Here is a 23,238-nt window from a genome sequence, read left to right as displayed (position 1 = left end):
TGGTACCACTGTAAAGCACTGGGTTTTCTTTTGTTCCATCTAGTTCTGTCAAGTCCTATAAATATCAAGGAATTAAGAGCATGAGAAAAGTTCTGGGAAGACACAAAGGATTTTATTAGCATGAAATATTCGTTAGATGCAAGATGCATTTGACATGTAAAGCAGAGAAGTAAGGTTCCTGGTTTAGATTTTTTTACTCCATAACATCAAAGTTAAAAGAGGCCTAATCTATATTTAGGTGAACTAAATATAGCTCAGAAAGGTATAATGATTGCTTCTAACTTACATAGGTAATTATAGGTAGAACCAAGATGAAAATGCAGGCTTTCTTACATCCTGACAAGTGCTATTGCTGGCAGCAGGCAGGTAAAAGTGGGCATCAATGAAAATGACTCCAGTGAACAGTACATCTCGTGACGTTATATACTTCAACATAAAGCAAACCATATGGCATCTTGGCATGGTAGACCTGCCAGTCATGTGCTCCAGGGGATTCCAACTGCACGATGTGCCTTAAGCAGACATAGCTCCCTCCTACGTCCACAGCAACTGCTGTGCTCCAGGAGAGTCACTCAAAAGAAACCCTGTCACAGTGCTAGGTAACACTAACTTAGCAACACACACACACACACACACACACACACACACACGAAATTAGAAATAACAAGCAGAGCAGATGAAATAGCCTGAGCATGCCAAAGGAGCAAATCCTTTGTTGCATGAGTTTTTAAAAAATTTTTTGTGGGGCAATATGCTGTGATTCACTATGAATTTCATTTTAGAATGATAATTTTGAGGGCTGGCATGGAATCTCTTTATCGTTATATGTATGCATTTTTCTTTGTACATGGGAGGGAAACAACTTGCTGTTTTCAAGACTTGGGTACTTTTCCTCATATCAAAAGTGTGATTTTTAACTTATAGAAGAAATATGGATGAAGACATAAACGATGCGATGCCATAACCCAACACATTTAGTTCTGCAGTGTTTTAGAGAAGCATTCATTCATACATACAAATATACACAATGTTTGTGCACAAATACATACCAGAAGTGCTGGTAAAAACAGAACATGGGAACATGGCACATAATCCAAATGTTCCAGAAGAAGAAAAATGAATAAACGAGAGCTTATCCGTACCATAGGACACTACACAATTGTTAAACTCCACAAGGAGGCTCTCTTCATTGACATGAAACAAGTTCCTAAGCCAAACAGAACAATCTGAAAAGACTTATATATTTTTATTTTTTACATTCAGTTTATAATACTGCCACTAAATATTTTTATAAGTGCAAAAAGCATATTCAAGTACATCAGAATGACTATATTCCTAATCACTTGGAAATTAAATCTCCTCAGGGTAAAGAAGATGAGTCAAGACAGAGGGTAAAGGGTTTGTTAGGTTTTTGAGAGATGGCAATGTGTTATATGAAAAAATATATTCATAGAATGCTTAAGTTGCAAAAGTTACTGTGTAATTGTTTAGCTAGTTTAGAACCTGTCATTCATAAAGTACAAACTGATATTCTCTCTTCTATTCTCCATTATTCCTTCATTCCTTTTCCTTTTGGTGGACATTTTCACTGCCTTCATTTTAATTTGCTATTTGAAACAATACTGCAATGAAAATTCTCATTTGCTTTTTTTCTTTTCCATTCATTATTTCTGTAGGATAGGTTCCTGAAATTGGTTCCACCACATGAACATGTAAAAAAATTTTATTTTCTAATTTTGATAATCTTCACATAGTTGGGAAGGGTTGAGGATTAGGGGATGGTGGGTTCTGAATTTTCTTTTTCTTTAAGATTTATTTATTTATCTATTGGAAAATCAGAGAGAGAGGAGGAGAGACAGAGAAAGATCTTCTGTCCACAGATTCACTCCCAAAGTGGCCGCAATGGCTGGAACTGAGCTGATCCGAAGCCAGCAGCCTAGAGCCTCCACTGGGTCTCCCATGCGGGTGCGGAGTCCCAAGGCTCTGGGCCATCCTCAACTGCTTTCCCAGGCCACAAGCAGGGAGCTGGATGGGAAGTGGAGCTGCCAAGATTAGAACTGGCACCCATATGGGATCCTGGGTGTGTGCAAGGCAAGGACTTTAGCCACTAGGTTACCATGTCAGGCCCTTTTCTTTCTCTTCTTCCTGTGTTTGGGGATATGGACTGCCATATCCTCCATGTGCATCTGGGCATGTCACCCACTGTTCCATCTTTTCCACTGAAGAGGCCCAGTTCTGTCATGTTTACGCTACGGTCAGTCCACAGATCCTACAATTCTTTCCATGGTTAGAGTTCTGAGTCCAGCAGTTCCATTTGGGGGATCCCCAAAGAGACCTCATCTGACATGATCCCAGACCTGACTCTTGTTTGTTTGCCAGTACGGGGTCCAGTTCTGTCCATCATGCACATCAGCCTACACACACACACTGGCAGTTGCAATTGCTGGGTCAGTTCTGTCTCCAGCCCCATCTTACGCAAAGCAATGGATGCTGTGGTCCAGCCCAGCCCAGCCCACTACACACACAGACCTCATGTATACCAGCAGGAGCTGCAGCCTAGTCAAGCGACCCCCAATAACTCCCACCAGGGCCGCCCCAAGCACTGGTTCCTGGGCTTGCCAGTATGTGTAACAGATTAGTCTAGCCTGTCCCACATTCCATTTAGGTCTCATGTATGTCAATGGGTATTGAGGCATAGCTCAACCCAACCAACCCCATTATCCAGCCCACACTCACGCTGGCAAGTGCCACCGCCCATCTCTCCAGGCCCTCCACCAGCGCTGGTTCTCATGCTTACCAGTGGGAGTTGCAGCCCATCAGAGAGGTGACTAGATTCCCTACTGGGGCCACTCCCATTCCTGGATCTTGCACTTTCTAGGTGGTTTTGTTGTCTAGCTTGACATAATTTGCTCCCAGTCCCAGCCCTTGCCAGCTGATGTTGTAGAAAAGCCCAACAAGCCTGCACTTACTCTTGTTCCTGTATGCATCAGTGAGTACAACCGGTTGGCCCAGTCTGGCTCTCTCCGAAACCCGATTCACATGCAGGCCAATGGGGTTTGTAGCCCTGCCTAGCCTGGTCTACCCCCTATCCCAGTTTTCATACTCACCAGTGGGAGCAGTGGCCCAGCAGGGAAGATCCCCCACAGTCCCCCTACTGGGCATGCAATCCCCCAACTTCCGGTCTCACATGTGCTGGCGGGTACTATGGCCCAGTCTGGCATGCCCCACCTCATTTTGGCATTTACCGGCAGGTGGTGTAACCTGGCCCAGCCTGGTCTGCACCCAATTCCAGCTTATGCTGGTGATTGATGCAGCCTAGCCCGGCCCAACCAGCTCCCAGTCCCGGCCCTAATGTGAACTGGCTGGTGTTGTGGCCTGACCCAGCCTGTCCTTCCTAGTTCTCAGATTTGCTAGTGGGTGTTATGAACTGGCCCAGATTGGCCTGCCTTCAGACCTGACCCACAAGTATGCCTGGCAGGTACTGTAATCTGGCCTGGTCTAGGCTACTTCTTGCTTTGCTTCTTGTGCTCACCTGCAAGGACTGTGTCATGACAGAGGAGTTTCCCAACCTCCTCTCTCAGGTCGCCTGCACATGTAAAAATTTGACAGATGCTATCAAATTGCTCTCCAAAAGGAACATGGTAATAATTAATAGATTAGTCCTATTATAAGTTTTTCATTTACACTATTTAGGCTGCAAAAACGGTAGCAGTATCAAGACATACGGTCTTGGCCTTTAGTCCAGAAGTCAGCTGATTTTATTTGTTTCGCGTCCTCTATTGCTTATTGGTGGAACAAGCACAGTTATCTGATCAGATTAGCCGATCAATGGCGGGGGTTGGGAGGGGTGGGAGGGGATGGTAGAAACCTAGATCTCCTGACATTTCACTCTCTTTATAATGATAAAATTAAAAAGTAGAACATTTAAAACCACAAACCAAAAAAAAAATATATGAACATGAAGCCTGGATCTACTTTGGTCACTTTTGGATAATGGTCACTTTTCGATAATGGTAAAAGATAACCACTTTTTCCCTCCACAATGACTACAGTTGGGCTAAGGATAAAATCAACTAACAGAGTAGGACACAGGTGAAGTTATTATAGAAAAATAGCATTAGACAACAGGAATAAACCAAAACGTGAAATTTGTCCGATTTCTGGGCTTTCAAATGAATTAATTGAAACAATTCTAACTATATAAGTAGCAACTACCACCCATCCCTGCACATAGAACATGAAAAACATGTGTTAATCACACATTATTTAAAATTTCATTATGAGATCAGCACTGTATTAGAGCAGCTTAAGCTACCACCTGCAACACTAGGATCCCATATGAGCCCTGGTTTGAATACTGGCTTCTCTGCTTCCAATTCAGTTTCCTGCTGATGTGCCTGAGAAAGAAATGAAAGACGGCCAACTGTTTGGGTCCCTGTCGTGAATGTGCTGAAGTCCCTGCATCCTGCCTTCTGCCTGATCTAGCCCCAGATCTGCACAGTGATCATCTGCAGAGCAATCTAACAGATGGAAGATCTCTCTCCCTGTTACAAGTTCTTTTCAATAAATAAGAAATCATTAAAAATAAGACTTATGAAAAAGTATGGAAATATTTAATAATGAATATAATGAATTAAAAAACAAACATCAACAGCATTTTCTTTGAAAAATAAGTCAGTGATATCGTTAGTGCAGATATGTATAAAACAAAAATATGCGAGTATATGGTACCCAAATCTTCTAGAAACAGTATATAAACAGCCCCTACTGCATCTTGTAGAAAATATGTGTCATCTGCAAAATGTAGGTCAATCTGGAAATATTATTTTTGAAAATGTTGCAGATTTTTATGAGAATTTCCATTTACACAGTGGGATACATTCAAATAACTTAAGACTTCCTTGTAACTGATGCAAGTATGCAAGTACACATTCACACATTAAAAACAAACCTAGCTAGTCAGGGTTGTTGAGAATTTTTTTTTTAATTGGAAAGGCGGATATACAGAGAGGAGGAGAGACAGAGAGGAAGATCTTCCGTCCGAAGGTTCACTCCCCAATTGACCGCAATGGCTGGAGCTGAGCCAATCCAAAGCCAGGAGCCACGAACTTCTTTCCGGGTCTCCCATGCGTGTCTCCATGGTTTTGTGCCGTCTTCAACTGCTTTCCCAGGCCACAAGCAGAGGGCTGGATGGGAAGCAGGGCCGCCGGGATTAGAGCCGGTAACCATATGGGATGTTGGGCGTGTGCAAGGCAAGGACTTTAACCACTACGCTATCACGCTGGGCCCGGTTGTTGAGAATTTTGATATGGCCTGTGTATGTTTGACACAGTGCAACTGACAACACAAAGTTGGGAGAGTCAATTGTATTTACATGTTGAAAATATCCTGAATAGTTTAATGCAGGATGCTAAAAATGGTTTTTAAAACTTGCATCACAAGAGTAAAAGGAAACTTTTTATCTAGTGAAAACCTATTGCAAATATTATACATACAGATGACCATTGAAAAGCACTGCCAAAGATAAAAATGGCCACAATTTCCATTACTACTCAATGTGATGTCGAAAGTTTTATCAATGACTGGAAAAGTTGAAAACTTATTGGCAGAATGTATAGCAGCTTACAAAAAAAAAAAATCAAAAGAAAATGTAGCGATGAATGAATAGAGTAGGGTTTCCGAATAGGTCAACATACAAAACGCAATATGCCAGTAGCTATATGCCAGTAGTAATAAATCGAAAATGTAACAGCAAAAATCCACGCAAACAGTAAACAAAAGCTGCTAAGACATCTAAAGACAAAGAAGTGATGTCTTTACACAAAAATTAAAAGATGACATAGCGAAATATTTTAAAAACAAATAAGGGGAGAACAATATTATGATCACTGCTAGGTTAAGCCAATAAATAAAATTGCTTATTTTCTCTAAATAAGCAAACATAATGGAATTTTAATCACTTAATTTAAAAATTATACAATTACCAATAGAAAAATTAATTCCAAAATTCATACAAAATAGCAAAGATCAAAGAATGGTGCAGGCAAATCTGGCAGAACAGAACAATGATGCGGATCACATACTGCAAGAATCGTAATTATTATAGCAGTATAATCATTCAGAGTGCTTCACTGGTATAGACAACTGGAAGAGAATAGGGAGCTCAAAATCAGATTCAGACCCAGACATGTATGTGAAGGGGGCATGTGATAGAAATAACATCCTAACCAAGCAAGGGAAAGAGCGAGTTACTCAGTATATGGCACTGGGCTTCTTAACTAGAAAAACAAAAGACGCTTACACTCCAAACTTCAGACCAAAACAAACTAAAATTGAAATAAAGACTCAATGTAAATAGTAAAAAGCTTAAAATAATTCTCAAAATACAAATGGCCAGAAAATATATGAAAAAAGCTGTTCAACATTTCTAGTCATCAAGCAGATGCATGTCAGAATGCTGCCTCAACTCGTGCAAAGAAGCTGTTAATCCGCAAGATAGAGAACAACAAATGCTGCCAAGGATGTGGAGGAACGGTGGCGGAAATATAAATTATTGAAGCTACTGTGGAAAACAGTATGGAGGTTTCTTCAAAAACTAGAAGTATGCCTGCCATATGATCCAGCAGTTCTACCTCTGGGTATATATCCAAAAGACATGAACACATATCAAAGACATCCTTGTACCACCACAGCGGCACTGTTCACAATGAATCAACCAATGTAAACATTATCAAATGATTGGATAAAGAAACTATGACACACACACCTATAATGGAAAACTAATCAGGTATAAAAAGAATGAAATTCTACTATTGGCATCGAAATGGGCAGAACTGGAGGACATCATGTTGAGTGAAATAAGCTGGACCCAGAAAGACAAATACCACATGTTCTATCTTAGACGTCAGAGATAAAATTAAAAATAAATATCAAAAGAAATGGCTTTGTGTGTATTAGTGTTCCTCCAATTAAACACTGCTTAGTATCTTTTTCAAAGCAATGTTTAAAATACATTTTGTGATAATGTTTAAATTTACTGAATGTGAGTGGTCATATTTTCATTTGAAAATTGTTTATTCCTTTGCCTATATATCTAATGAACTAGTCTTTTTTACTTGAGCTTCACATTTAGTGGAATATTCATTCTTTGACTCTAAATTAAAAATGTTAGCTCGAAAAATAAAAAATAGGGGCTGGCATGGTGACTATACCTCACATTGTAGTGCCAGCATCCTATATGGGCACTAGTTTGAGTCCTGGCTTTTCTTCTGATCACATCCCTGCTAATGGCCTGGCAAAGCAGCAGAGGATGGTCCAAGTCCTTGGGCCCCTGCACCCATATGAAAGACCCAGAAGACGCTCCTAGTTACTTCCTTGGGACCAGTCTGAGTCAGGCTGTTGTGGCCATTTGGGGAGTAAAGGAGTAGATGGATGATCCCTGTCTCTCCTCTCTAATTCTGCCTTTCCAATAAAAATAATTTTTTAAAGTAAAAAAAAAGATAAAAAGACAAGCAAAAAGAGAAAGGAACTTTTATTATTAGGATTGTATCTATGAACTACACTGAAACTGTTCACTTTATATTAATCACATTAACATCAGACTTTATCGAAATTGTGTTATCATATATTCACTATGACTCTGAGAATCAAACGTTTTAATAAATTCCTTAATAACAGTGCTTTATGTTACACTGTTTATAACAGTAAAAATAGTTAACTGATAATGAAGATAGTCATCTTTTAAAATAGCAAAGGGATAGTTCTCTGTGCCAGGGGTGGGAGAAGCTGAGGTCAATTTGCCATCTCTTTTAATAAAGTTTTATTAGAACATGGTCTCAACTCACATATTTATTATTGATGGTTGCTTTCACAATAAAGCAGCATAATTAAATAATTGCAAATGCCTGCAAAGCCTCAAATATGAGGGCACTCCAACAGGATACAGAAAAAGATCTTAAAGATGCTTTAGCACAAAAAATTTGAAATCCATGCATTTTTCATGATATACATTTCCCATGAACTTTTTAAATATCCTCTCCTATTTATATTTGATCCTTTACAGGAAATGTTTCACTAAATTAAATTATTAAGACCAATTACTCCAATTCTAATTATTTTTAGGTGGTATTCTTTGAGTATTAACTGTGAAAGCTATGTTAACTTACATTGCCTAACCCATATCAAAATCCTATCATACAAAACTAAAGATTTCAAAAAGATCAACACATGTCATAATCTAATAACTTTCATGGGCATTTTTCTATTATGTGTTATAAGGGGATGAAGTGATAATACTAGTAAGTATGTGATAGTAATATACAATATTTAGTGTGTATAGACATTTACTTAATAATAACACTAAGTACTATTCAAATAATATTAAACTCTTCTTGAGAAAACTAGGTTGAAATATTTCAAGTGAGAAATGGCTTGAAGCTGGCTCCTATGGTACAAATAAATATTTGCTTGTTCCCATATGCATGTTTTGAAACCTGATCATTACTGTGATATCAGAAGGTGGGGCTTTGGAGAGGCGATCAGATCAAGAAACTTCAAGAATGGGATTAATGTCCTTATAAAAGATGCTCCAGAGAACTGCCTTGTCCCCTCTACAACAGTAGAAAACAGGGAGAGATGGTGCCATGTATGGACCAGGAAGTGGGTCTTCAGAATCTAAACAGATAAAATATTCAATAAAATAAAGATACATGCTCTAGCCTAAGAAGGTTGACTATATATTCTTGGGTGACCACAGTAATGGAATTCCCTGACATGGCTGGGAAAGAGCTAGCTAGTACTTTCCACTGTATTCATCTTTTAAAAAAATTATACGGAGAATAAATTTTATGTATTTTACATATACATTTTTAAGAATGATACATTCTAATCCACCCTCCCTTCCTCATTTCCATCCTCCCTTCTCCCTCCTTTCTTCTTTTTTTTTTATTAATTATTATGCATTATGTGACAGTTTCATAGGCTCTGGGAATCCCCCCACCCCTCCCCACGCCCCTCCCCCCTGGTGGATTCCTCCACCTTGATGCAGTATTACAGTTCAAATTCCATCAAGATTCTTTCCTTGCAAACATATACCAAGCATAGAGTCCAGCTACTTATTGTCCAGATGGGTTGAACAGTTTCTTGGGGAGACCATTTCTGGTCTGAAGTTAGAGCTGGTAGAATATCATCCCAGTCAATTAAGAGTCCCTATATAACATCAACAGCAATTTGCAACATTATGGAATTGACATGGTTTTGAGTAACCAGTATGTTAAAAAAAAAAAAAAAAGAAGCATGATCTTAACCACAACCTATGATTTGCTCATTGACATTTCAATTTTAGTTTGTACACAGGACCGGCTGCTATATACCTTAAAATGGCTATAAGGTACCGTTCAGCTGTCTCGTGTCTATTTCATTTTAGTATTTAGCCATTTGTTGTGTTGAATCTTATTTCTTTTTTTAAAGATTTATTTTTATTGAAAAGCCAGATTTACAGAGAAAAGCACAGGAAGATCCTCCATCCAGTGACTCACTCCCCAAGTGGCTGCAATGGCTAGAACTGAGCAGATCTGGAGCCAGGAGCCAAAAGCTCCTTTCAGGTCTCCCATGCGGGTGCAGGGTCCCAAGGCTTTAGGCCAATCCCTGCTGCTTTCCCAGGCCACAAGCAGGGAGCTGGATTGGAAGTGGAGCTGCCAGGACAAGAACCAGCACCCATATGGGATGATGGTGTGTGCAAGACAAGGATTTAGCCAGTAGGCTATAGTGTCAGATCCCCCATTTTATTTTTGTTTTTAATTTCTGCAAAAACATGCTTTCAATTTGCTTTTTTTTTTTTTTCTTGAGCGACCTCAGTTGCCTTTTATTTACAATTCTAGAGTCATGTAGCTCTTGGAACTAGAAGAGATTCAAAGAACTTTTTAGTTGATTTTTTAAATTTTACTTTTATTTTTTATGACACTGTTTAATAGGCACTGTAGTCTCCCTTCCCCCTCCCCAAGTTTCCTCCCTTCCCCACCATTCTCCCCTCCAGCCTTACAATGGATGTCTTCCATGAATTTTCACAAGTCCATCATGCTGCCACTGAGGTGTCTCCCAACAATGTAGGGGATTATTAGTCAATCTGCTTTATAATAGCAAGCTTAATCCTCCACTAAATAAAGAATTCAACAAGTAGTAAGTAGAAAAACCATTATTCCTTAGGAATGAATATAGATGAGGGCTATAAGCAATAACCAAATTTCAAAATGTCAATTTTACTTATATATATATGTATGTATATTACATTGTTTTGTGCTTGGTATTTTAGTTACCATAAATCAGGGGAAATATATGATATTGTCTTCTTTGCAACTAGCTTATAAGGATTCCAGTTAAGACATTTTGTCTACTGTGTACAAGATACATATCATACCAGTGGTGCTGTTGGTATAGTGTCTAGACAACTTTATCCCTGAGACCTTTGGAAAATATATTGGAAAGAGACATACTTTATGAAGCCATTAGGGTCTATTAATTAAACTACTGATGTATTTTACATATTCAAGAATGGAATGAAATGACAGGAAGTGGAGCCAGCAATGAGAACCGTATGATTTGCAATTAGACAAGGTGGGCAGGCTAGAATCTCCTGGACCACTTAGATTAGTGCATATTGATGATTGCCTTGTAAATCTTATATGGGATACATGCATTGTATCTTTATAGAGAATTTCACATATTTCATAAAAGTGCAAAGGTTTACTTTATGGAATCACTAGATATTGGATCTATATATATAGCTCTACCTTCTGGATTACGAAACAAATTCTCCTTGGTTAGATTCTACTATATAGGTGAAATTTTCAGTTCATCTCTCAAACTTTGCCTTGCTAGCTGCTAAGAAAGACTAATTTCTCTGCTATGTGGACTTTTTTCTCCTATTAAACCTTATCAAGAAAAGACAACAAATTTTTACACAAAGGTTCAGAAAACATAATCCTAAACATCTGAAGATCACTTTTCTTATTATTTTTTGCATTATAAATAGTTCTTTATTGTGAGTGTGGCTCCGAAGATCACTTTAAACAATGTAGGTGGTGAACATACATTCAGTGACTCATAATTAGTAACACCCAACTTAGAGAAAAGCAGAAAAGTAGGTTTTACTAGAGAAAATGTAATGAGATGTTGCCATCATTTAGGGAGTGTATTGGTACTTTGTAAGCATAAAATTCTAGCTTTAAAAAGCCAACTTGGTAGTTACTTTTGAATACCCTAATCTCACACACTTAAAGATGTTAATTAAAAAAACAAAACAGTAACAACTCTATTTTAACATTCCCTGTACCTAGTAAGTAGGGGGAAAATCATTGCATAAAATAATCAAAGGCTAATAAAAAGCTTCAAATATATTTTACACTGACTTTTAAATGAAATCTCCTATTAAAATGATATATTAATAAGAAATAGAAGCTATTGATTATAATACTGGGTTTAGCTTGTTATTTTAGTGGTATTTACTCTGCATAATACATCTATGATTCAATATTTATCTTTGTTCCCCATTTTTCTCATTTAAAATTTCTTAGATAAAACAATGCCTTCTTTTATACTGAAATGATCATCCACAAGCAAAAATTCAGCGCAAGAAGATAATCTTTATTATATTTTCACTATAAACAAATAGCAAGCTCAGAGTCTGGTTTCATTATTTAAAAAAAAAAACAGGCTTCAACAATAATTAAAAACAAACCTTAACTGCACAGATATTTTGGTCACTATTATAATTTTAAAGGGCACGAAAGCCAGCAGCATAAATAACATGAAGGTAATGACTGAGAATTTTTTTATGAGCTAAATAACATAGATCACTGCATTAGACCCTATCCTTACATTTTCTAAATCTTTTTCTTCGCTGAACAATTGCCATTATTCAGCAAAATACCAGATATGCACACTTTACTCCTACAAGAACACTGCTTTAATTATTAACACCAATCTTAAGCTTTTCGTTTTCTCCCAAATTCAAAGAATCATGATTCCTTTCTGTGTATGTGTTTAGCAATGGTAACACAGCAAATTGATTTTGTTTTCAAGGTTAAATAGCAGATTAACTTCACATTTGGTTGCCAGCTATGTACCCTAATTTTCCCTCTTGAATTTTATTAAGAAAATTAATTACAATCCCTAAGACCTGAGATAATAGGTAACCTGCTAATGATTGTATGCTTTTAATTTATACTTTCTTCCACTCATTTGAACCCCACATATGCATTTAGTGTTATTTACAGAAGATTGCAACTGAAGCATTAAAATGGTCTACTTGTATATTTAAGACTATTAATAAGGCCTTTACCTAAGAGTTGCTTATTTTATGCATTTTAACTTGCTATAAGCAACTCTTAAAATTATTTCTATAATTTTTTCATCACTAAGTGCATTTCATTTTGTCTACTTCTACACAGATAACCAAATTCACCATTTGCTTTTGTTAAGAAACCTTTTTATTTCCTCAAAATAAAGATGTTAGTTCTCCCACATAAGTTTCCAAAATGAGCTTAGCATTTGAACAGCACTTGATAATTGCAATGCCTACATGAGAAATTGGCTCACAATAGGCTTTCTATATATTTTTGTCCTTCATCGAATGAATGAATTATAATGGAGCTACTTGAGTCATAATACTGCTCATTCTACATGGTAACTAATTTTGCTTACCCAGGAAATTTAAATCACAGATTACTTTGTCCTTAGTTTAATTTGAAATAATAAAAAGTTGATTTACCAATTCTCAGAATAAACGGGTTGACCATATTTGGTTATGTAGTATTAGTTGAGAGAAATAAAAGAGAATTACTTCTCACTAAACACTGAGCAATTAAGGGGAATAAATAAAATAAACTCAGAGGTGTTAGTGACTTGGTATTGTTTTCCCCACTTTTATCTTTGCAGCTTGTTTGTGCTTACATTTATCCCTGATAGACTCTCTAAATCAAAGAACACTGCCTTATATCCTTTACAGGGAGTGGATTTTTCCTTCTCTTTACTTACATAGTAATGTTAGTGAAAAGCTGGTATAAATGTAAAACTAGATACTCATGTCATGCCGCATTTCTGCATTTATTTATTTTACTAACATTCAAGTTTCCCTATCTAAATTATACTGTATAGAATATATAATCTGCCAACATACTATGAGATTGCTTGCTTTTAATATTCAGTTTTTGTTGATAGCTGAAGCTTATTGCACATCGTGTCATCTAGCATATTTGCAGGTAACTATTACGCACTCCAGAAAGGATACACTGACAAATTTTTAAGTTAATGGCTTTTTTAGACCAGCATTGTTAGTCAGTTACAGGACAATTGCAATTGCAAAAACGTTGACAATGCAGTTCATGGTTCGATTCTCCCATCTTACAGTACAGGTTCCTGAAAATATACACACAAAACCTTGAAATACCATGAAAACATCAGAATCACCATGTAATATATAAAGAATATACATTTATAAATAGAATATATGTGTATATGATATATTCTATATAAATTCATTTCATAGATTTTAATATCTTATTTCTTACATCATTTAACTCTTCATATTTCATATTGGTGAAAAGACATACTTAGATCTAAGTACCAACCAATTTTGTTGATAAAGACTTTAACCAGATTTAATAAGTATTTGACAAAAAGTATATTATTTGATCTACAAACTCAATTTTGTGTGAGTCAGCCTTAAGTCTCTTACCATCAGATGTAGTATCCCAAAAGCATGAGCTGGCGGTATGAAAGCCATACGCACTCCTCTGGACCACCGCACAGGTCACTACAAATAAAGTAACAGTGAGGTCACTTATAGACAAGAGAAAGTGAGCCAATACTGAAGTGTGAGTTCAGAGCTCTAAAAGCTGGGGAAAAAAAGGAAAACAATAAATTCAGCAAGCAAATTAAAAAAAAAAAAAAAAAAAGGAGGGGGGACAGTGTTGTGGAATTCCCGTTCCAATTATGGCTGTTCCACTTCTGATCTAGCTCCCTTTTGATGTGCCTGGGAAAGCATCAGAAAATGGCTCAAGTGCGTGGGCCCCTGCCACCCACATGGGAAACCCAGATGGGGTTCTAGCTTCCTGGCTTTGGCCTGGCCCCGCCCTGGCTGTTTCAGTTGTTTGGTTTCTCCCTCCCTGTCTCCTGCTCTCTCTTTTGCAACTCTAATTTTGAAATAATGAACTATAAAAACCTTAAAAGAAAGTCTCTCATTTTGATTATCCATCGTGACAATTTTAAATCCGTGGGATCAGGTTGGTTTGTGTATCACTGCTATAACTATCGGTGATTGCACTACAGGAAAATTCTGAGTTTAATTCTGTGCTTTGTGATGTGGACAGAATTCAAACACAGCAAACATTCCACTTGACAGTCACAGTGTGGAATATCACCATCCACCTACAAAGAGGCATGGGGCTACAGAAAGAAAGACAATAGGGCAGAAGGAGTTTCAATAAAAAGAAAATTATGTAAATGCAAATGGGTGTACTACTAAGGACAAGGAGATCAAACTGTTTTTTCATAATGAACAATTTGCATTTTTAGATATTATTTATATTACCTTTGTATGAATGTGGCCAAAGTTCTTCATATTTTATTAGTATCCAACTTGAGAGTTTACTAGTCATATGTCTTCACAACTCAGAATCACAAAGACAAAGGTGAGTGGAGGGACACTGATACTTACCAATGTATTTGTAAGCTTTTCCCAACTTAACCAAGTGTGCCAAGGATTGTTCCACTATGCTTGCAGTCCACTGATTGATGTTGTTCTGATTATAGTCCTCACCTCCCAAAACTCCATCTACACACTAATAGAGGACAGCAGAATTAGTTCAAGAGAATTTTACACAAATTGTTACAAAAATGTATTCAAAACACAAACCATAGGCATTATCCAATAAGACATTTTACAAAATATGCACCTGCTAATTATAATGTACTGTCTCCAAGTGTTTCAGTTTTCAAGTGCTGGCAAACTGGGTTAAAACATTGCCTGTGATGCTGACGACATCCCATATGAGCACCAGTAGATTGCTGGCTGCTCCACTTCCGCTTCAGCTCCTTTCTACTGTGCCTGAGAAAGCATAGAAAGGTGGAACACATTCATGGTCCCCTGCCATCCACAGGGGTGACTGACTGACCTTTGGCCTGACCTAGCTAAATCAGTGCAGCCACTTGGGTAGTCAATCAGCAGAATCTCTCTTTCTCTACTGCCCCTTGTCTCTCTGTAGCTCTGTTTTTCAAATTAATTAATAAGCATTAAAAATAGTGTATTAAGAGTTCTCAAAACATTTCTAAATGCATTGTCATTTTCTAAGATAACATGGGTCATATTAAGGTAAAAATGCCATGGCCTCTGTTGTAAAAGACTTAATATAGCAGAGACACCAAAGAAAGAACTCGAACATCTGTTAACAGAAAAAAGGCCATTCCTGGGTGATAAAGTATGCCATGAAAGGATTTGGGGTGGGAGATTACAAGGGATTGATGTTAACTGGCTAATGAGTGGCTGTGAAACAGCTTGGTTTTAAACTAAGGCTCAGACGCCAGAAACATACAATGGAACTAATTTTAAAACATAATTCTACCATATAACAAAAATAATCTTATTCTTACTATGCATAATGGTGGTTATCACAGGCTGGGGATGAAAATGGAGGATAGAAGGAGGAGGAAGACTGATTAACAGGTACTAAGTTATGCCTAGAATGAATTCTGGGGTCCTAGTGCACAGTAGGCTGGTTACAGATATTAAAGTAATAAGTATTTATCTGTAATAAGGAAAAGAGAAAAACCATACCCTAATCCACTGCTGGTGGGAACATAAACTAGTACAACCATTATGGAGGACAGTTTGGAGACTCCTCAGAGATCTGAAAACAGATCTATCATATGACCCAGCAATCCCAATCCTGGGCATTTACCCAAAAGAAATGAAATAAGTATAAAGAAAATGTGGTATAGATATACTATGGAATACTACTCAACCATAAAAAAGAATGAAATCCTGTCTTTTGCAAAAAATGTTTATAACCAGAAACCATTATGCTTACTGAAAAACTCAGTCCCCAAAAGAAAATTTATATTTTCCCTGATTTGTGGTAATTAGTACACAGAGTACAAACATTGTTATCTACATGAGGAAGACTAACGTTTTGAGATCTGATTAGTGCTTAAAGCCTCTGTATACTCTTGGGGAACAGTGTTTTTTTCCTCCTACTTGCTATTTTCTTAGTTGAATTCTTTACCTAATGGAATATTAAGACTGTTATTGTGAAGTGGAATTTTCATGCCATGGGAATAAGGTAGAAAAAAAATAAGGAAGGAGGAGGGTCATTGGGGAACATGGCGGGGGGGAGGCGGAGGTGGAAGTATCACTATGCTTCTAAATCTGTATTGTAAAATACATTAACTGTGTTCATCTATATAGATAAAATTTAAAATATTAAAGCAATGAAAAGAACTTAAAACATGTTTTACAAGTTTTTAGTATAAAGAAATATTGAAGATTTGAGCAAACAGGTAATATACTCTACCTGAACATTACGCAATATATACACATATCAAAACACCATGTGTTGCCCCATAAACACGTACAATGTTAAATGTTAAAATATTTTTAATTAAAAACTAAAAATGCAAATGAATTTCTAGGCACTGCTAATCAAGAATATTTCAGATTAAAAAGCCTGAATGTTCTAAGTTTAAAAAACTATATACAGTTTTGAAAACTTGACAGAACAGAAGAACTTAGGATGAAAAAAAGGAGTTCCTTCCCCACCCTTTCATTTTTTCCAGTCAGTCCAATTTCCCCAAAGAAAAACACCTTTACTGTACAATTGTCCGTTTTTATTTTCCAAACGTTACTTATGTGTCTCCAAATATTATTTATATCACAATTTCTTGATGCACAGGTCATAGACCACATCCACAGAACTCCTGTATAATGGATGAAAATTTGCTTCCTTGAGATCACCATGCATTTATCTTCTACCCACTTCCCCCAAAACAGTGAATTCGCCATTTTTATTTCATTATAAGAATCTGTTGGGAACATGTTTCTTTTCAATCCCTAATGTTTCACTCTACAGGTAGAACTTTTTCTCAACATTCCCGGTCTCTTGTCCACAGAGATGCAGTGAGCTAACTAGTACCTGAGTGACAACCATTGTTGTGCCAATCTTATTTGGAAGAGTCACTCTACCAAACATCCTGGACTTGAGTTTTGTTTCTCCTTTCTTGTCCACCCAGACAACCAAAAAGCACCCACCAGTGTAGGTAACTGTATTTTTCTGCTAACCCAATCACATACTTGAGAGCGATTTAACAAAACAAGCCACAACTACAATCCTAGTTTTTCAATCCTTCTTGTAATAAAGGAGAATTTTATTCTCTTTCTAGTGATTCTTTTGACTTTTTGTTTAGAATCTGAGTGAGGAAGAAAACCTTATTTAAGGGAATCCCCAAACTCCAGCACACTTTCCTGTTCCATTAACTAAGGACAGCCCCTCTTGACACATGAGACTATTGTCACTTTTTTCCTTCTGATTACCTTCACCCTCTCTTTCAGCTCCCAATTTCCCTCTTGTATGCTTTCACATATGTCAAGGTATTAAAATATACTGGCATTCTTTTTTTTGTTTTATTAAATTATCTTGGTTTAAGTTGTTCTAATGTATGATTCTGAGCTAGAAAAATATGGTACAATTATCAGGTGCCCCTGTAAATCCTCGCGGAACTTCAGTCAATCCTGGCTGTACGAGGTCAGATCTGAATGAGATCCTGGGGGGCTCTTGCCTCTGTGTCTCCAGGCAGGCACTTGCTCAGGTGGCACTGATGATGTGAACCACGTCAGAGGGTAGACCTCTTCATGGACAGGCTTTTCATACTCAGGATCTGCCAGGACACAGATCCTAAACAGCCACAGCCACAGCCATAATCTACATCTGCCTGCTGGACCAACTCAGCTTGTTCCCCTGAGATTTGGCAGTTAAAGACAACCCAGAACCATGAATGTGTTCACAAACACCTTACCCACAAGTGAAGTCTGTATGTGACTTCATGACAATAATCAAAGTCCCTCAGCTGGTTACGAGGAACAACTTTCGTTTGCCTCATGACAGGAGGACCAGATTCCATGTTTCAGATATTTTTCTTAAGATTTTGACCTACCATACCTTTTAGTATCTAAAAGGTGCTATTTGTCCAATTATATTGGGCTAAAAGTATGCCATGTTCAAGGGCAGATATTTATAGAACTTTTATACTTTTTTAATACTTTTATATTTAATGAAATAGACATATGACAATACTTTAACAAGTTTGTGTAAGATACAATTAAAAGTTTATTTTGCTGCAGAAAATTTGAAATTCATGCATAATTTTCTCATCATACACATTTCTGTAAACTTTTTAATGATTCTTCATATGCATGGGTCTCAAAACTTTTTGCAACAAAATAAACCTATATTTTAATTGTTTTTTTCACAAACTCTTTTAAATACGATCCCAAATTACATGTATATACACTTTTCAATATAAAAAATATGCATGTATGTATATACTTATAGACACGTATTTATAGCAGCAACAATTAAAATAATGTTTGGCTTACTAATATAGAAGTTACTTTATTCAGACACAGCATTAATTTCAGAAAACAGTGAATCAGGTTTCTTCATGACAAAAGTTCTTAAGTTCCCTTTTAAGAGTATGCCCCAAATGGCTAATAGCATACAACGAAAATGTGGAAGCATCCGATGAAGAGTTAACAAATAAATATTTAAAATACTAGTGTTTTAAGAGCCAGCTAATTTTATACTAAAAGTCAAAACACAGCTTTTAAAAACTTCCATTAAGAAAAAAAATTTCCATTAATTCCACGAGCTATAAGAAAACAAAACTTATAACTCACCTCTTTGACAATATTGTGAGCTTCATCGGCATTAAAGCCAACCTAAAGGAAAACAAAGGACAAAGTGGTTTTCAACACAGATTTCCTTTTTTTTTTTTTTTTTCTTACAACTATGTTGCTACCCAGAATACCCTTGGCTCATTTAGACAGGTGCCAGCGACAGGAAACTTCACAGCTAAGCAAAGCTGCCAGTACTTTTCTGAACACTTCAAAATACAGAATGCTTTCCGCATCTACCTCACTACAGGTTCTGATTCATTAGTTCTGGGGCACAGCAGAGCAACTGCATCTTTTTTGAAAAGTGCTTTGTTCTAGTGAGACCATTGTGTTGTAAAGGTGAGGAAATAAGCAGGGAAGAGTTTCAGCTAAGTGGCACAATAAAGGGGATCCAAAAGAAGAGAATACTTAATAGATTATTATCAATTTCTAAAATTGGCATTGCGAAACAGTGGCTTTCCTGATTCAAAGCTTAAGAAAATAGTTGATCACTAGCAATTAATACCATTTTAAGAGTATAAATGAGTCTGACAAGGTTGTCTTTTCCTTGGAGTAATTTTGTGGAATCCTGAGCTAACAAGCAATGATCAATGCCATCCAGATGTCCTAGAGTACAGTACTAGGTTATGTGGTAAGACCCAAATCTCGACCAAGACACTTCAGGTAGCACATGGATTGTTCCCACGAAGATGTTTTGATATGTTTTGTGTCATCAGGATTTTTGTAGAAACTATAACTTAAAATTTAGTGAAACAAGCCAATTTTGAAATTGTGTTCAGTATCTAAAATTTTCCAAGTAATTTAACTGCCTCACAAAATTCTCCAACAACAAAGACTACACTAAATATTCAGCAATGTTATGAGAAGAGATTTCAGAACTTGATGCCACTGTCATTGTGTTAAAATCAGGGCCTCATATACTTTAAAAACTGGCCTATGAATCAAATGATACTCATTTCAATTCAACATGAAAAGACATCTAATAATCTGGCTGTACAAGGTGGCCATGGCAATACATATTACTTTCTTATAAAATATACATATGTAGGAAGTTCTGCAGAAAAGAACTTCTGTAAGACATTACTGTGGAATATGCCTGATGGGGGCTAGCCAGGAATTCCTGTGCAAATCTTTAGTTCTAAATTTAGAATGCTTTTCCCCGTGACCTGTAAGGATGCAAGCCTCCCTATACGACAGCCATCTGCAGAAGCCTGCATCCTCGATTGCCACCACACCAGAAGCCCCTTTCAGGATCTAATAATGCATGCACAGTAAGTGCCTACTTGCATTTTCTGCACCTTTAACCGGCGGCTACCAGTAGAGAGAACGCAGCTTTGTTTATTCTCCTGCAAGCTGTGACAAGTTCGTCTGGGATACAGTAGGCCTCATCCTCCTAGTGGTTACAATGAAGGAGGACCTTAGCTGTCTAATCAGAGGCCTGGGTTCAAATCGAGCATCAGCTGTTCTCGGCTGTTATAACATGGGACAAGTTTAAAACACCATGCGTTTGTTAGAGTCGTGTCTGTAACAAAAACATAACTACTACCATCACCAGGGGGCTGCTGAGGGCTAGGAAAACCTGAGTCAGTAAGCAAAAGCTCTGAGTCCAGAAAGCAGCTCCTTCCAGACAGTCCAGGTAGTGTTCTCAGGAGGCGGTGGAGGGAGGTGGTCACCACACCTGAGTTGTGGGGCTGTGGCACCTGCTCTGCGAACTCCTAAGAGCCCAGCAAGCAGAGGGAAAGACCAGTTTCCCAGGTCGGCCCGGCGGATGGGTGGAGCCCACCACCCGATGCCCGTCCCACGCATTCCAGTTCAGCCTCCCCCTACATCCTTCCCTTCGGGTCCCGATCCCACTGTTCGCCCTAAGCGCTTCTGGTCGTCCCAGCCACCTTGGCCTTGAGTCCATCCTCAGGACCTCGAGATAAGATGACCAGCGCCGGCGGGGTTGACGCCCAGCTCTGTGAAAAGGACCCGGGCTCAGTGGACGCCGCACCCCAACTGTCGCGGCCCGTCCCGCATATGGAGACCATTCTGCTAGCACCCCCGGCCCAGAAGCATAGGGGCGGGCGGGGGACTTTCGCAAGCAGCCGAGGGGCGGTACCTCGTCGCAGTGGCGGTGGTACTCCTCCATGGTGGCTCCGACTCGAACAGGGGGCGGAGCGACGCCCCGCTCCAGCTCCGCGGCCGCGCACTGGCTTCCAGGGAGGCCCCGCCCCTTTTATGCTCCGGAGCCTTCCGCCACGTAGGCCCCGCCTCTGTGTCGTCATTCTGCCGCGAACGTAGGGCGGGCTCAGGTCGCGGGCGCGGCTGCTTGAGGGGAATGGAAAGGCCTAGTGACCTCAGCTGTTGAAACCGGCACCTGTTTCTCACAGTCTCTTCTGGAATTTGTGGTAAAGAACTAGAAGTAATGAGAGTGGGGCCTAACCTGTTGTCACTCTGTTTAGACCCGCTCCTGCCGTGGCTGTTGGCACGTAATCTGAACTTTCTTTATACCCAGTAAATAAGAATAGTAAACACGCCACTTTCGTTTTTCCTATTCCTAACTTCACTTGGAAAAGTTAACTTAACATAGCTTGTTTCCTCATAAGCAAGCTTATGTGGAAAATTTGTTTAAAAAAAAAAGAGCGGACGAAAGTTCTTCCTCTCTGTCTCTCCTCCTCTCTGTAAATCTGACTTAAAATAAGAAAGAAAACAAAAGAAACTAGAAAATTTGAACCTTTAAAAAAAAAGACATGTAGTTTTTATTGGAAAGTCAGATATACAGAGAGGAGGAGAGACAGAAAGGAAGATCTTCCATCCACTGGTTCACTCCCCAAGTGGCTGCAACAGCCGGAGCTGAGCTGCTCTGTAGTCAGGAGCCAGGATGAGAAGAACCGCCATCCATACGGGATCCCAGCGGATGCAAAGTGAGGATTTAGCCACTAGGCTATCTCGCCAGGTCCTGCGTCTTCTTTTAATCCCATCATCCTGAACTTTTTTTTTTTAAGATTTATTCATTTTATTACAGCCAGATATACACAGAGGAGAAGAGACAGAGAGGAAGATCTTCCATCCGATGATTCACTCCCCAAGTGAGCCGCAACGGGCTGGTGCGCACCGATCCGAAGCCGGGAACCTGGAACCTCTTCCGGGTCTCCCACGCGGGTGCAGGGTCCCAATGCATTGGGCCGTCCTCGACTGCTTTCCCAGGCCACAAGCAGGGAGCTGGACGGGAAGTGGGGCTGCCAGGATTAGAACCGACGCCCATATGGGATCCTGGCATGTTCAAGGCGAGGACTTTAGCCGCTAGGCCACGCCGCCCGGCCCCATCCTGAACTTTTGGCAGCTTCTGTGTGTAATCATACTTACTTGATGATTGGATACGAGAAGCAAATGAGATGCTGCTGACACAATTCCTAAAGTCCCTGTTCCTATATCCCTGTTTCGCTAACTGTAGAATGAAATATCTGACATGGTGTAGAAGAGGAAAACATAGCGTGACTATATATTACTATAGAAGAACAATGAGTACATTTATTGAAAAATTACCAAATAATTCCAGATGGCCTTAAGAATTTTCTCAAAACCTCAGAAAAGATCCAAGTTAGCTTCTTTTAGCACCTGTCTTTTTATGATTTTTTTAAAAAGATTTATTTATTTTTATTACAAAGTCAGATATACAGAGAGGAGAGACAGAAAGGAAGATCTTCCATCTAATGATTCACTCTCAAGTGAGCGCAACGGCCGGTGCTGTGCTGATCTGGAGCCAGGAGCCTGGAACTTCCTCCAGGTCTCCCACACGGATGCAGGATCCCAAAGCTTTTGGGCTGTCCTCAACTGCTTTCCCAGGCCATAGGCAGGGAGCTGGATGGGAAGTGGAGCTGCCAGGATTAGAACCGGCGCCCATATGGGATTCTGGCGTGTTCAAGGTGAGGACTTTAGCCGCTAGGCCACGCCGCCGGGCCCTATGATTTATTTTTTAAAGATTTATTTTTATTGAAAAGGTAGATACACAGAGAGGAGGAGAGACAGAGAGGAAGATCTTCTGTCCCATGATTCAGTCCCCAAGCGGCCACAACGGCAAGTGCTGAACTGGTCTGAAGCCAGGAGCCAGGAACCTCCTCCAGGTCTCCCACGTGGGTGCAGGTTCCCAAGGCTTTGGACTATCCTCAACTGCTTTCCCAGGCCACAGGCAGGGAGCTGGATGGGAAGTGATCAGGTGAGTACTTTTGGTGTCACCTCATTCATGGACTGCCTGTGTCCCATCTCTGCTCAACATTATTCATGTGCTACAGTCTAGGAATAGCCCATCTCTAGAA

The 23,238-nt window shown here is 38.8% G+C and overlaps 1 protein-coding gene across 1 annotated transcript; it reads right to left on the bottom strand.

The window, feature by feature from the left end:
- Positions 1 to 11,619: 11,619 nt before the first annotated feature.
- On the bottom strand, positions 11,620 to 21,155 carry DYNLT3 (dynein light chain Tctex-type 3). The gene is made up of 5 exons (XM_004587839.3): positions 21,042 to 21,155; positions 18,944 to 18,985; positions 14,714 to 14,837; positions 13,733 to 13,810; positions 11,620 to 13,413 (listed from the first exon to the last, which is right to left on the bottom strand). The coding sequence occupies exons 1-5, from the start codon at positions 21,069 to 21,071 to the stop codon at positions 13,337 to 13,339; spliced, it is 351 nt and encodes a 116-aa protein (XP_004587896.1). The 5' UTR covers positions 21,072 to 21,155; the 3' UTR covers positions 11,620 to 13,336.
- Positions 21,156 to 23,238: the final 2,083 nt, after the last annotated feature.

This window comes from Ochotona princeps, chromosome X (assembly GCF_030435755.1).
Source record: "Ochotona princeps isolate mOchPri1 chromosome X, mOchPri1.hap1, whole genome shotgun sequence".
Classification (NCBI taxonomy): domain Eukaryota; kingdom Metazoa; phylum Chordata; class Mammalia; order Lagomorpha; family Ochotonidae; genus Ochotona; species Ochotona princeps.
Note: the sequence above shows the minus strand (reverse complement) of the source record. Positions and strands in the feature narration are given on the sequence as shown.

Coding starts and splice junctions, on each gene's coding strand:
- DYNLT3 (XM_004587839.3), bottom strand. CDS start 21,071: ATGGAGGAGTACCACCGCCACTGCGACGAG. Junction 14,838..18,943: donor CTCACAATATTGTCAAAGAG/GTGAGTTATAAG, acceptor GTCCTCTATTAG/TGTGTAGATGGAGTTTTGGG. Junction 13,414..13,732: donor TTGGGATACTACATCTGATG/GTAAGAGACTTA, acceptor GTATATTTTCAG/GAACCTGTACTGTAAGATGG.